Source organism: Rhinoraja longicauda, chromosome 4, assembly GCF_053455715.1.
Source record: "Rhinoraja longicauda isolate Sanriku21f chromosome 4, sRhiLon1.1, whole genome shotgun sequence".
Lineage (NCBI taxonomy): Eukaryota > Metazoa > Chordata > Chondrichthyes > Rajiformes > Arhynchobatidae > Rhinoraja > Rhinoraja longicauda.
Genome location: NC_135956.1, coordinates 51,726,432 through 51,738,559, shown reverse-complemented (window position 1 = coordinate 51,738,559; position 12,128 = coordinate 51,726,432). Strand labels below are relative to the sequence as shown.

Below are 12,128 nucleotides of genomic sequence, written 5' to 3'. Positions count from 1 at the left end.
TATCTGAGATAGAAAATCAGACATGATCTTGATGAGTCTTACAGAAGGCTCAAACGGACTGGTTGACCTATTCTTGCTCCTATTTATGTTTGAAATTAATTGCGAACAGTCTTGTGCAAATATTGATCCAAACTGAAACAATGTGAATATTAAAATTAACAAATTTAGATTATATTTAAGCACTCTGTATAGTATGTAGAAAATTGAGAAAAAATGTAATAAATACTTCTTTGACAGACCTTTGGTTAAGTACTTTGCTTCTAATTACATTCCAAGTCCCTTGGGAGACTTATAGACCACAGGAGGGTAGATCGTGCATGGAAGGATACCTGCATAATTTGAGTTGCTGTATGATTGTTTGCGCTAGGTCTCTGCATGCTCTCACTGGTCAGGTCAGAAGAACCTACTGCCTTCTCCCCCTGTTTGAGGAGTCTTGGCCTAGGGACTCGTTAGGTTATTTGAGGAAAATATATCTACTGACATCCACAAGGCCACAACGATGCTTTATAAGAAATTAAGTGCATACATAATAATAAACACAAAATTCAATGGATTTCCAAATATAAATATCTGTAATTAATGTTTAAAATAAAATGCTACCAATTTCCTTTGAGTACAGGTGTCAGAGGTTAAGGGGAGAAGGCAGGGGAATGGTGTCTAGAGGGAGATAGATCAGCCATGATTGAATTTAGGAGTGGACTTGATGGGCCGAATGGCCTAATTCTATTCCTGTCCCCTATGACTGTTCCTCATATCATTTACAACTGATCAAAACAAAACTCAGGAAGATCACAGTCAAAGAATTGAAGAGTTGCACGGCATAGAAATAGCTTTTTTGCCCACCATGTTCATGCTGACCTTTTTGCTCATCTAGACTAATCCCAGTAGCTTGCTCCAGGCCAATATTCTGTTACGCATTTCCTATTTAGTGACCACTGGGTGGCACTGTCAGCGATGGCAGCCTCGCCAACTGTCTGTTTTTTGTCTTTTTTGTTATTTTTAGCATGTTTTAAAAGTTTGTGTTAATGTTCTCTAGTTTGTTTTATGTGGGGGGTGGAGGAAGGGGATCGGGGGAAACTGTTTTTCAATCTCTCACCTTGCTGGTGATGCGATTGTTTTCCGGATCGTATCTCCGGTCGCTCTGCGGCCTAACATCATGGAGCTGGAGGCCTTGCTTGGGACTGACTTTGAGCCCCACCGCAGGGTGTGGACTTACCATCGGAGCCTGTGATCCCTTATCTGGGGTTGACGCTCCAACCACGACCTGCGGACTTCAACATCGAGGAGCTTGCACTCTCATATCATATCATATCATATATCTACAGCCGGAAACAGGCCTTTTCGGCCCTCCAAGTCCGTGCCGCCCAGTGATCCCCGTACATTAACACTATCCTACACCCACTAGGGACAATTTTTACATTTACCCAGCCAATTAACCTACATACCTGTACGTCTTTGGAGTGTGGGAGGAAACCGAAGATCTCGGAGAAAACCCACGCAGGTCACGGGGAGAACGTACAAACTCCTTACAGTGCAGCACCCGTAGTCAGGATCGAACCTGTGTCTCCGGCGCTGCATTCGCTGTAAAGCAGCTCTCGAGTAGAGACTGACGTCGGGAGCTCCAAATCACAGAAGGTTTTCGACCAGCCCTGTCCTGGGATAGATCACCCAGCGCAGGGGAGATGAGATTTCCCCCCGATGCAGGAGCATGTTCGCCCCGATACAGAGGGCCTGACCGCCGGCAAAGGGAAAAGATCGTCCCGTCAACGGAAGGCTCGAGGTCCCCAACCACGGGAGAACAAAGAAGGGAAGAGATTGAACTTTTTTTTGCCTTCCATCACAGGGAGGAATGTGGAGGAGTCACTTGTGGTGGATGTCCTTGTTAAAATGTATTTTGTGTGTTCTGTTGCTTTTAATTGGTAATGACTGTATGGCAAAACAAATTCCTCGTATGTTGCAAAACATACTTGGGTAATAATGTATGATTGTGATTTAAGTGACTGTCTCATAAACGTGGCGATTGTATCTGATTCCATTGCATCCTTTGGCAGTATATTCCACTCACACTCATTTGAAAAACAAATTCCCTCAAATCCTCTTGAAACCTTTTTTGTCTGCCATAAATTTGTGCCCGATTTCTTTCGATACCCTTACCGTGGAAAAAAAGATTGAGATTATGCCTCTTATCATTTTAAATGTGTCTTATCAGGTCATCCTTCAGCCTCCATCACTCCAGGAAAACATGTCCAATTCCTTCAATCATTTCCATAACAAAAATCCTCCATTCCAGGCAGTATTTTGCGAAATCTCCCCTGCATTCATTTCAACACAACCACATCTTTCCTATAGTGTAGCAACCAGAGCTGTACACAATACTCCAAGTGAAGTCCAACCAGTGTTTTGTAAAATTGCAACATAACATTCCAACTTTTCTATTCTGTGCCCTAACCTATGAAAGCAGGTGTGACATATGCCTTATCTACCCATCTCATGTTGCCACTGTCAAGAAACTATGGAACTTAAACCCAAAATCCCTCTGTTCATCAACAACCTTAGGACATGACCATTTACTACCCCAGGTCTAACCCAGTGAGACTTCCCAAAACAGATCACCTCACAACTGTTGAAATAAAGTTCAATTTGCCAGCACCTTTCCCCCTCCCTATCTGACTAACTTTGTGCAACCTACCTCACTGTCTACAGCATCACAAGTTTTTATGTCTTCTGCAAGCTTGCTATCAACTTAATAGTCCCAGCACCAATCCTTGAGTAGCACCATTGTTCACAGATTTACAAGCAGAAAAGCATCCTTCCACCACTACCTCTTATTGCCAAGCCAATTTTGATTTAATTTAGGCAGATGCTTTGAATTTGTTCTGGAGCTTCCACTAATTGTACTTGTGTCTAAATTGTAATTCTCCTAATGTTGACCAAGTCAGTGCAAAAGCAATAGGCAATTCAGGTGCAACTTCAGTCTGGTCCACTGTATCGGGTTAAAAAGTACTGTGATAGTATCTGCCACTGCCTAAAAAACTTGTCACGCCTATGATAACAATAATTTATTTAGCATCAGCACTGTAATATGGCTGGAAAAGCATTGCTTGTATTGTGGCATGTCTCATTAAATGCTGGCTGCAGACATCGCACCTGTCAGGATCAATGCTGGCAGCTGTGAGAACTTGCAATTGATGAATTGAAAACACTATGTTAGTATTGACATATCTTTGCATTACAAGGGAATAAAAAAAAGAAAAAGCTGGAAACATTGAGTAAGTCAGACAGCGTTTGTGGAAAGAAATGCAAGAACCAAATACATTTTTTCATGAATCTTGCAAATGGAGATCTCAATCATTATCTGGCTTTTATGGTGTTGGGGTGATCTATAATGTTGTTTCAATGCTTTAAAAGGCAGTACAACACATCTAGTTCACAATATTCTTATGTGCATTAAATTAATTGTCATTATCTGCTGTAAATTTTAATGACAAGCACATTACCTTATTGAAAATGGATTTCACGTGCAATTGATGCACAATCTCTTGACAAGAGTTGGGGAATTGAAGACCAGAGGACATAGGTTCAAGGTGAAGGGGAAAAGATTTAATAGGAATCTGAGGGGTAACTTTTTCACACAAAGGGCGGTGGGTGTATGGAACAAGCTGCCAGATGAGGGAGTTGAGGCTGGGACTATCCCAATGTTTAAGAAACAGTTAAGACAGGTACATGGATAGGACAGGTTTGGAGGGATATGAACCAAACTCAGGCAAGTGGGACTAGTGTAGCTGGGACATGTTGGCTGGTGTGGGCAAGTTGGGCCGAAGGGCCTGTTTACACTGTATCATTCTATGACTGTATGATGTTTATTGTCCACAAATGCAACTACCAGAAATTACCCAGTGTGAAACGGTGAAATTTTGGTTTACCCACTGAATTTTTAAACAATAATTAGGACATAAACTCTACTAGAAACTATTTCAGGCGAAGCTTTGGATGACCCCCATCACCGTCTGTGGCAGTGCATTCCAGATTCACCACCCATCATAGATGTAAAACATAATAGATATGAAAGATGTCCATGCATTAAGTAAGAACATAATCCAATCACCGGATGTTGCAGAATCAAAAATAATAACTGCGCGAAAGTACGTCATTCGGCTCATCGAGTCCGTGTTGGAATTAAAATGTTTGATTGAATATATTTTGAACTGCCATGTTACACAAAACGCCAAACAGGTTTAATACTCTCAACAACGTGGTTCTACATGACTATTGTTTACTTTTAATATTTCACGTCTGCCGATTAAAACTGCAATGGGGATCACCCAAACAGGGGCACAACTCCAAATCAATTACCTCCTCCTCTTGTCCTGCGTAAATTGAAGCTCGATCAGTCCAAACGTGGAATAGAACGCAAACTGCACCAGAGTTAGGTACAACCCGAAGGGTTTGAAACCTTCCAGTGAGAAAATGAGCTCCTGGGAACCAAGAGAAGGGATATTAATGCCAATGCAACAGTGGGCAGTGCAACAGGCGCAATCGGCACGGACATGTGACACCGTGGCACAGGATTGTACGGAACAACATGCGGCAATTGTAGATTAAACTTGCCAATGACCTGCAGATATCCATAGACGAGATAGAAAACGAAGACCCCGATCACGCAGATGACGAACTGCATGGGCCTGGTGAAATCGCTCAGGTTGAAACCGATCACCCGCAGCTCCTCCGCCGACTTGATGTGCGGGGACATGGTGTCGGGCTGGTCGGGGACGGTAATGGAGATGTGCTTCCTGGAGCCGTTCATCTCCGCCATCCAGTCGGCACCCGCCCGCTCGCTGCCGCAGGCCTCAGGCTTGGAGTCGCCGCAATAAACCGCAAGGAAACAAAGCCAAGCTCGCCGCCTTTGGCGAACGCCTCACAGCCGCATCGTGAACGCATTGAACACCCGTCCTCCTCACGGACAGCAATGGCTGGCGGCGCAGCCACTTCCTCACCGGCGGCCAACTGTCATCACCCGGGCAAAGTTGCCGGCCGGCCGGCCCGCCCACTGCGCATGCGCCCCTGGCCCTCCGCTCGTTCCCAGGGAACTCCGGGGCCTCACTGCGCCCGCGCAGGCACGGTGCCGGGGGTGTGCATACGCAGTAGGCAGCCTCCCCCCCACAAACTGCCGATGCGCCTGCGCATTGCCGCCGCCCCGTTGTGGCCGTGTCAGCACTCGGCTGTCTGGTAAACCAGGACATCCTCCTGTCTTTTAAATGCGCTGCCTTTTATGCTTATAGACAGTTCAGGGAGAGAACAGGTTGCTCTGAGAGCCGGGATACGCGGGACTCAAAGAAATACACAAAATGCTGGAGTAACTCAGCGAGTCCGGCAGCATCTCTGACTGGGGAACATGTGGATAGGTGATGTTTCGGTGAGGAATCTTCTTCAGCCCACGGGACTTAAGTAGGTGGGAGGAACGTGGGTGAGAAATTGTTCCCAGAGATTTAGTTGCCCGGTTTGAACTTCAATACGTGTCAGGCAGAAGTATCAACCAGTCTGGATGTGCCAACGCGATTGGTATGTTGGGAATGGAAGGGTGTGGATCATGTGTAGGCGGATGAGAACTTGAAGGATTTGTTCCTGTGCTGGACTCTTTGTTCGATGAACGCAATGGGACTCCATCCACCTTGTATTCCACCTGAATAAACACAAATTGCAGGGGTAACTCAGCAGGTCGGGCAGCATATCATATCATATATATACAGCCGGAAACAGGCCTTTTCGGCCCACCAAGTCCGTGCCGCCCAGCGATCCCCGTACATTAACACTATCCTACACCCACTAGGGACAATTTTTACATTTACCCAGCCAATTAACCTACATACCTGTACGTCTTTGGAGTGTGAGAGGAAACCGAAGATCTCGGAGAAAACCCACGCAGGTCACGGGAAGAACGTACAAACTCCTTACAGTGCAGCACCCGTAGTCAGGATCGAACCTGAGTCTCCGGCGCTGCATTCGCTGTAAAGCAGCAACTCTACCGCTGCGCTACCGTGCCGCCCTACCGCTGCGCTACCGTGCCGCATCTCTGGAGAAAAATAATAGGTGACTCAGACAGACTTAGAATCAGTCTGAGCATATTTCAGCAGTCTTTTTTTCTGAACTGAAATGGTTTGTCGTGCTGTAAGTTCCTGCCCAGCTTGTCAAAACCACCCTGCAAGGAATAGGGGGCTGACCCCTCTGCTTGGTGAGGCTGGAAAGTATACAAGTCAAGTCAAGTCAAATTTATTTGTCACATACACATACACGATGTGCAGTGAAATGAAAGTGGTAATGCCTGTGGATTGTGCACAAAAAAGAATTACAGTTACAGCATATAAATAAAGTTAATAAGTTACTATAGTGTAGACAAAAATGTAGTCTCTGTGGTTATAAAAGTTGACAGTCCTGATGGCCTGTGGGAAGAAACTCCGTCTCATCCTCTCCGTTTTTACAGAGTGACAGCGGAGGCGTTTGCCTGATCGTAGCATCTGGAACAGTCCGTTACTGGGGTGGCAGGGGTCCCTCATGATCTTGCTTGCTCTGGATCTGCACCTCCTGATGTATAGGTCCTGCAGGGGGACGAGTGTAGTTCCCATGGTGCGTTCTGCCGAACGCACTACTCTCTCCAGGGCCATGCTGTCCTGGGCAGAGCTGTTCCCAAACCAGACTGTAATGTTGCCGGACAGGATGCTCTCTACAGCCCCAGAGTAGAAGCACTGAAGGATCCTCAGAGACACTCTGAATTTCCTCAGCTGTCTGAGGTGGTAAAGGCACTGCTTTGCCTTACCCACCACTTAACTAATAAATATAGGTGAGACACGGGAGGGAAGAGGGTGGGATTTGGAGGAAGAAAGGGGTGGGTGTATTGGGAGATTATTCCCCCCCTTCCCTGTGCCCCACCTGGGCTCCCACCTTTCTCTCTCATCCATTTGCCCCAACACCCTCTCCTCTTTTCCAGCTTTCTTCTCTCTCCTTTCCAGCATTTTGGCCCATAATGTCTCTTTATTCACAAATTCTGTTTGGCTTGTTGAGTTCTTGCAGCAGTTTGTTTTTTGCTCAACTATCCAGTGTGTCAGTTTAACCATCCCATCCATGTAAGCTACCAATAAGAGCCAGTGAACTCTCGAGGACTCTTCTTTTGCACTTTGTAACATCCTTGCATTTATCATATAATTTGTTTAACAAGTTCCACCTCTTCAAATGCATTGCCACTTCTCTCTGCATTTGACCAGACCTATGTACTCCTGAAGTCAAAAGCTTTCCTCTTCCCTATCAACCTCAGCCAAATATTGTATCATAAATAAACATTATTGTAATCCCTATTTAGTGGCACCTGATGGCAGCGCTGCCCTAGCAGCTGCGGCTTACCTGCGGTCTGTTTGTCTTTTGTGTTTTTTGTTGTTTTTTGTCTTAATTGTAGTGTATAGATGTGATGTAGTGTTTTTTGTGGTTGTGTACTATGTATAGGAGCAAAGAGGTCCTTCTGCAGTTGTACAGGGCTCTAGTGAGACCGCACCTGGAGTTCTGTGTGCAGTTTTGGTCTCCAAATTTGAGGAAGGATATTCTTGCTATTGAGGGCGTGCAGCGTGGGTTTACTAGGTTAATTCCTGGAATGGGGGGTCTGTCATATGTTGAAAGACTGGAGCGACTAGGCTTGTATACACTGGAATTTAGGAGGATGAGAGGGGATCTTATTGAAACGTATAAGATTATTAAGGGGTTGGACACGTTAGAGGCAGGAAACATGTTCCCAAAGTTGGGGGAGTCCAGAACCAGGGGGCACAGTTTAAGAATAAGGGGTAGGCCATTTAGAACAGAGATGAGGAAAAACTTTTTCAGTCAGAGAATTGTGAATCTGTGGAATTCTCTGCCTCAGAGGGCCGTGGAGGCCAATTCTCTGAATACATTCAAGAGAGAGCTAGATAGAGCTCTTAAGGATAGCGGAGTCAGGGGGATTTATTCACAAACTGCTGGAGTAACTCAGCAGGTCAGGCAGCATCTCGGGAGAGAAGGAATGGGTGACGTTTCGGGTCGAGACCCTTCTTCAGAGTCAGGGGGTATGGGGAGAAAGCAGGAACGGGGTACTGATTGAGAATGATCAGCCATGATCACATTGAATGGCGGTGCTGGCTCGAAGGGCCGAATGGCCTACTCCTGCACCTATTGTCTATTGACCTTTCACTGTCCGGCACAGCCTGAAATAGGCCGCAAGATTTTTCTCTGCTCGGCGGGGGCTTCAATGTCGGGAGCCCCGACCTCCCCGACATGCAGCGGCAGCGTCTTCGCCCGCCCCTGATCGCGGGGCTTGGGTCGGCCCGCTGCGGACCTTTCACCGTCCGACGCGGCCTGGAAAGTGGCAACTTCAACAGCTTGACTGCGGGAGAAGACGACAGGGGAAGAGAAAAGACATTCTGGCCTTCCATCACAGTGAGGAGGTGACTGGAGGAGACTCACTGTGATGGATGTTTCTTTTTTTTGTTTTGTGTTGTTTTGTGGTTGTGTGTGTAATTGCTTATTTTATTGCTCTTACTGTTGGACTGTGGGTGACGAAATCTCGTCCAAAAGACTTGTTTTTTTTGGATGACAATAAAGGTAATTCTGATTCTGATAGTGGCGTTTAAGAAGCTTATAGATAAGACATGGATAAGTAGGGTGTGGAAGTTTATGAATCATGAGCAGACGGAACAGATGAAGTTGGCACCCCATCCATGTATGCTACTGTTAAGAATCAATGAACTCTCTCTAGGACTTCTTTCTTCTTTTGCATTTTGTAACATCCTTGCATTTATCATATGATTCTTTTAACATGTTCCACCTCTTCAAATGCACTGCTGCTTCTGTCTGCAACTGACTGGGCCAACGTACTCCTGACGTCAAAAGCTTTCCTCTTCCCTGTCAACCTCTGCCACATTTTGTCATAAACAAACAGCATTATTGTAATCCCAATTTAGTGGCAATAGTGGTGCTCAAGAGCCTTTTAGATAAGATATGATATGTATGGGAGACACTCCACTGTGGAGGTTTATGGATCACGAGCAGGCGGAAGAGATTAAGTTGGCATCATGTTCAGCACAGACATTGTAGGCCAAAGGGCCTGTTCCTGTGCTGTTGTGTTATTCTACCTTAAGTCTAATTCATTAATATAGATGACAAAAATAAGGGACCATGCACTGGACCTTGTAGCACCCCATCAGTGTCTTTCAGTCAAAAAACACCATTTAATTTGATTCCTGCCATTGAGTTAATTTCAGACCCAATTTGCCACACCTCTTTCTATTCTTTGTCTTTACAATGTCAATTGGAACTTTATCAAAGCCCTTGTTGGAATCCATGTCTGATTGGCTCATTTTTCTTCTTTCATGCAACTCGTGAAGCCGCTTCTGATCTGTTTAACATATCCTTCCTAACATGTGGACCACAATGTTGTGTGAGATCACTATCTCCCAACAGGAGAGAAGTTAGAATTTTGCAGCGTGGAAACAGGTCCTTTGGCCCAACTTGCCCACACTGGCCAAAAGGTTCTATCTACACCAGTCCCACCTGCCTGCATTTGGTCCACATCCATCTAAACTTGTCCTATCCATGTACCTGTCTATATGTTTCTTAAACATTGCGATAGTACCTGCTTCAACTACCTCCTTTGGCAGCTTGTTCCATACACCCACCACTCTTTATGTAAAAAAAGTTACACCTCCGATTCCTAATAAATCTTTCTCCCCTCACCTGAAACCATTGAACTCAGGTTCTCGATTTCCATTAATCTGGGCAATCTGTGTGTGTCTACCTGATCTATTCCTCTCATGATTTTGTACACCTCTATAAGATCACCCATCATTCTCTTGCACTCCAAGGAATAGACTCCTAGCTTGCTCAACTTCTCGTTCTGGCCAGAAAAGTTAACTATCTTCTCTCAATATTTAACAAATCCATGAACATCCTCATCATCAGCGAGAAATTTAATTGTTTTGGCAAATTCAGCTGCTATAAGCTGCATTGTGACTTGCATTCTGAGTCCATGAAGCCTTTCCATTATCAGAAAGCACAAGTCAGGAGTGTGATGGAATACTGTGCACATACTTGAATGGGGTGCAGTTCTAACAACACCTTAAAAAAAATTAGAACCCCACACCCTGCTTGCATAACATCTCATAACCACACGGAAAAAACAATTCATAGAGTAGAAACAAAGAACTGCAGATTCCAGTTTACAAAAAAAGACACAAAGTGTTGTAGTAACTCAGTGGCTCAGGCCACTCCAACCCGCGCGAGATAACCACTTGAGGTGTTTGCGCAGTAATCAACCAGAATCAACATCTCTGAAGAAGGGTCCCGACCTGAAATATCACCCATCCATGTTTTCCAGAGAGGTTGCCAGACCCTCTGAGTTACTCCAGCACTTTGTGTCCTAAACAACAATTCTCTTAACTGTCAGTAATACCAACTGATGTAAATTTGAAAGAGCCAAATTGACGGGAAATGCAGACGTAAAAAGTTTTATTCAGCTTGATACGCAGACATTCTAAAAGAAACCTAGATATATAGTCATACTACATGGAAACAGGCCCTTTGGCCAACTTGCCCACACCGACCAAGATGCCCTGTGTCCAACAGTCCCAACTATGTGCGTTTGGTCCAAATCCTTCTAAACCTTTCCTATTCATGTACCTGTCCAAACAAGTACATACCCGTTGATCACCCTTGATCCCAAGCTCTGATAATTCCAGACTCCTGCTGTCGCTTCCCCAGCTCAGAAGAATCTCAGAAGAAACTCACTGAACTCAAAAACACTGAGGTTTTATATTTTTTAAACTCAAAGATATAGCAACCTATTAAATACTGTTTTGGCAACATTTTGATTGTGATCAAATGGCTCTGCATGTTTTCAGTGGGTGGACATCTCAACTGCCAAGAACACCCTGCACATTCATTGTTTGGAATCCAGGCACATAAACCAGCCTTTATCTCTGCAGATAAGTTTATTTATTCAAGCAGCTATCCTTTCCTAAATTGCAAAACTGGATTTCATTTGTATTCAAGATTCTGGTGATGCAATCTCTTGTGTTGTTGTTTATATTAATTGGCTGCTATTCCATTGCACGTGAATGATGTCCCTAACACCAATCTGCACTGCAGATGGTTACTACATTTTCCACATAATTTCCCAAACTCCTTGTCTCCACCACTTACTTAAGGGCAACCGGCAACTTACAAACACTGCTTGCCTGCGAATTCAAGAGTCAAGAGTGTTTAGCAGAACAACAAAATTCTTAAAGGCAGCAGCTCAACAGAAATGTAAATACAGTGCTCAGCAGTCATCATAATAAACAACAAAAAGTTCAATTAAAAAAAATAATGCAAAAAAACAAAGACCGAGTCTCCAGTGCAATCAAGGCTGTTCGAAGTTTATTGGAGCTTGATGGTTGTTGGGGAGAAGCTGTTTCTGAACCTGGATTTCTTCTGGGCTCCTCTATCTTCTCAATGGCAGAAGTGAAATGAAAGCGTGGGCAGAGTGGTGTGGGTCCGAGATGATGCTGGTGGCCTTTTTGGGGCAGTGCCCATGTTAAGACTTGAAAATATTGTCATTTCTTCATCTCTGTTAGATGTCGGCTGACCAGTTGGCAGACAATAGGGTTTAATCTCAGATAATGCATTTCTTCTGATGACCTTAGATAACCAACAAATGTATTTTACACTGAAAAAGGATTATGCATTGGGCTTCCCCTGTTTTCAGAGAGATGTGAAGTTTTCTTTAAATTTGCTCTGTTGATTGGTCAAGTTCCTTGATGACCTTACTACATAATTCATTGTGCTGGAAACCAAATAGAATTATTGATTAAATGAAAACTTTGAATTGAAATGTGTGATGGGTGTTATTTTCAGGTATTGCTTTCTGGAAAGTATTTTGCAGGGGTATAAAATGGTTGTACTACAAAGTATGTAACTAATTATGGGAAACTTGTGTTTCTCTCCACCTCAAGAGAACCAGATAACTGAATTGTTGATCATCATTACTAGAATTCCAGGACCCTTGCCAACTGAACGTCTGTGCTGTGTTTTTGTTCCAAATTTTAACGATGATGCATTGTTATCGTTGAACATGAAAA

General features: G+C 44.3%; 1 protein-coding gene across 2 annotated transcripts in view; it reads right to left on the bottom strand.

Annotated features, from left to right (window-relative positions):
• Positions 1-5,054, bottom strand: part of slc35b3 (solute carrier family 35 member B3) — a 44,709-nt gene extending 39,655 nt beyond the window's left edge. Inside the window, exons 1-2 of one of the 2 annotated variants that reach the window (XM_078398637.1) lie at positions 4,616-5,054; positions 4,354-4,475 (exon numbers count right to left, since the gene is read on the bottom strand). In XM_078398637.1, coding sequence (XP_078254763.1) covers positions 4,354-4,475; positions 4,616-4,813 — 320 coding nt within the window. In that variant the 5' untranslated portion in view covers positions 4,814-5,054. Of the gene's footprint in view, positions 1-4,353; positions 4,476-4,608 lie in introns of both variants that reach the window. The other variant, XM_078398638.1, reaches the window with a different exon arrangement.
• Positions 5,055-12,128: the final 7,074 nt, after the last annotated feature.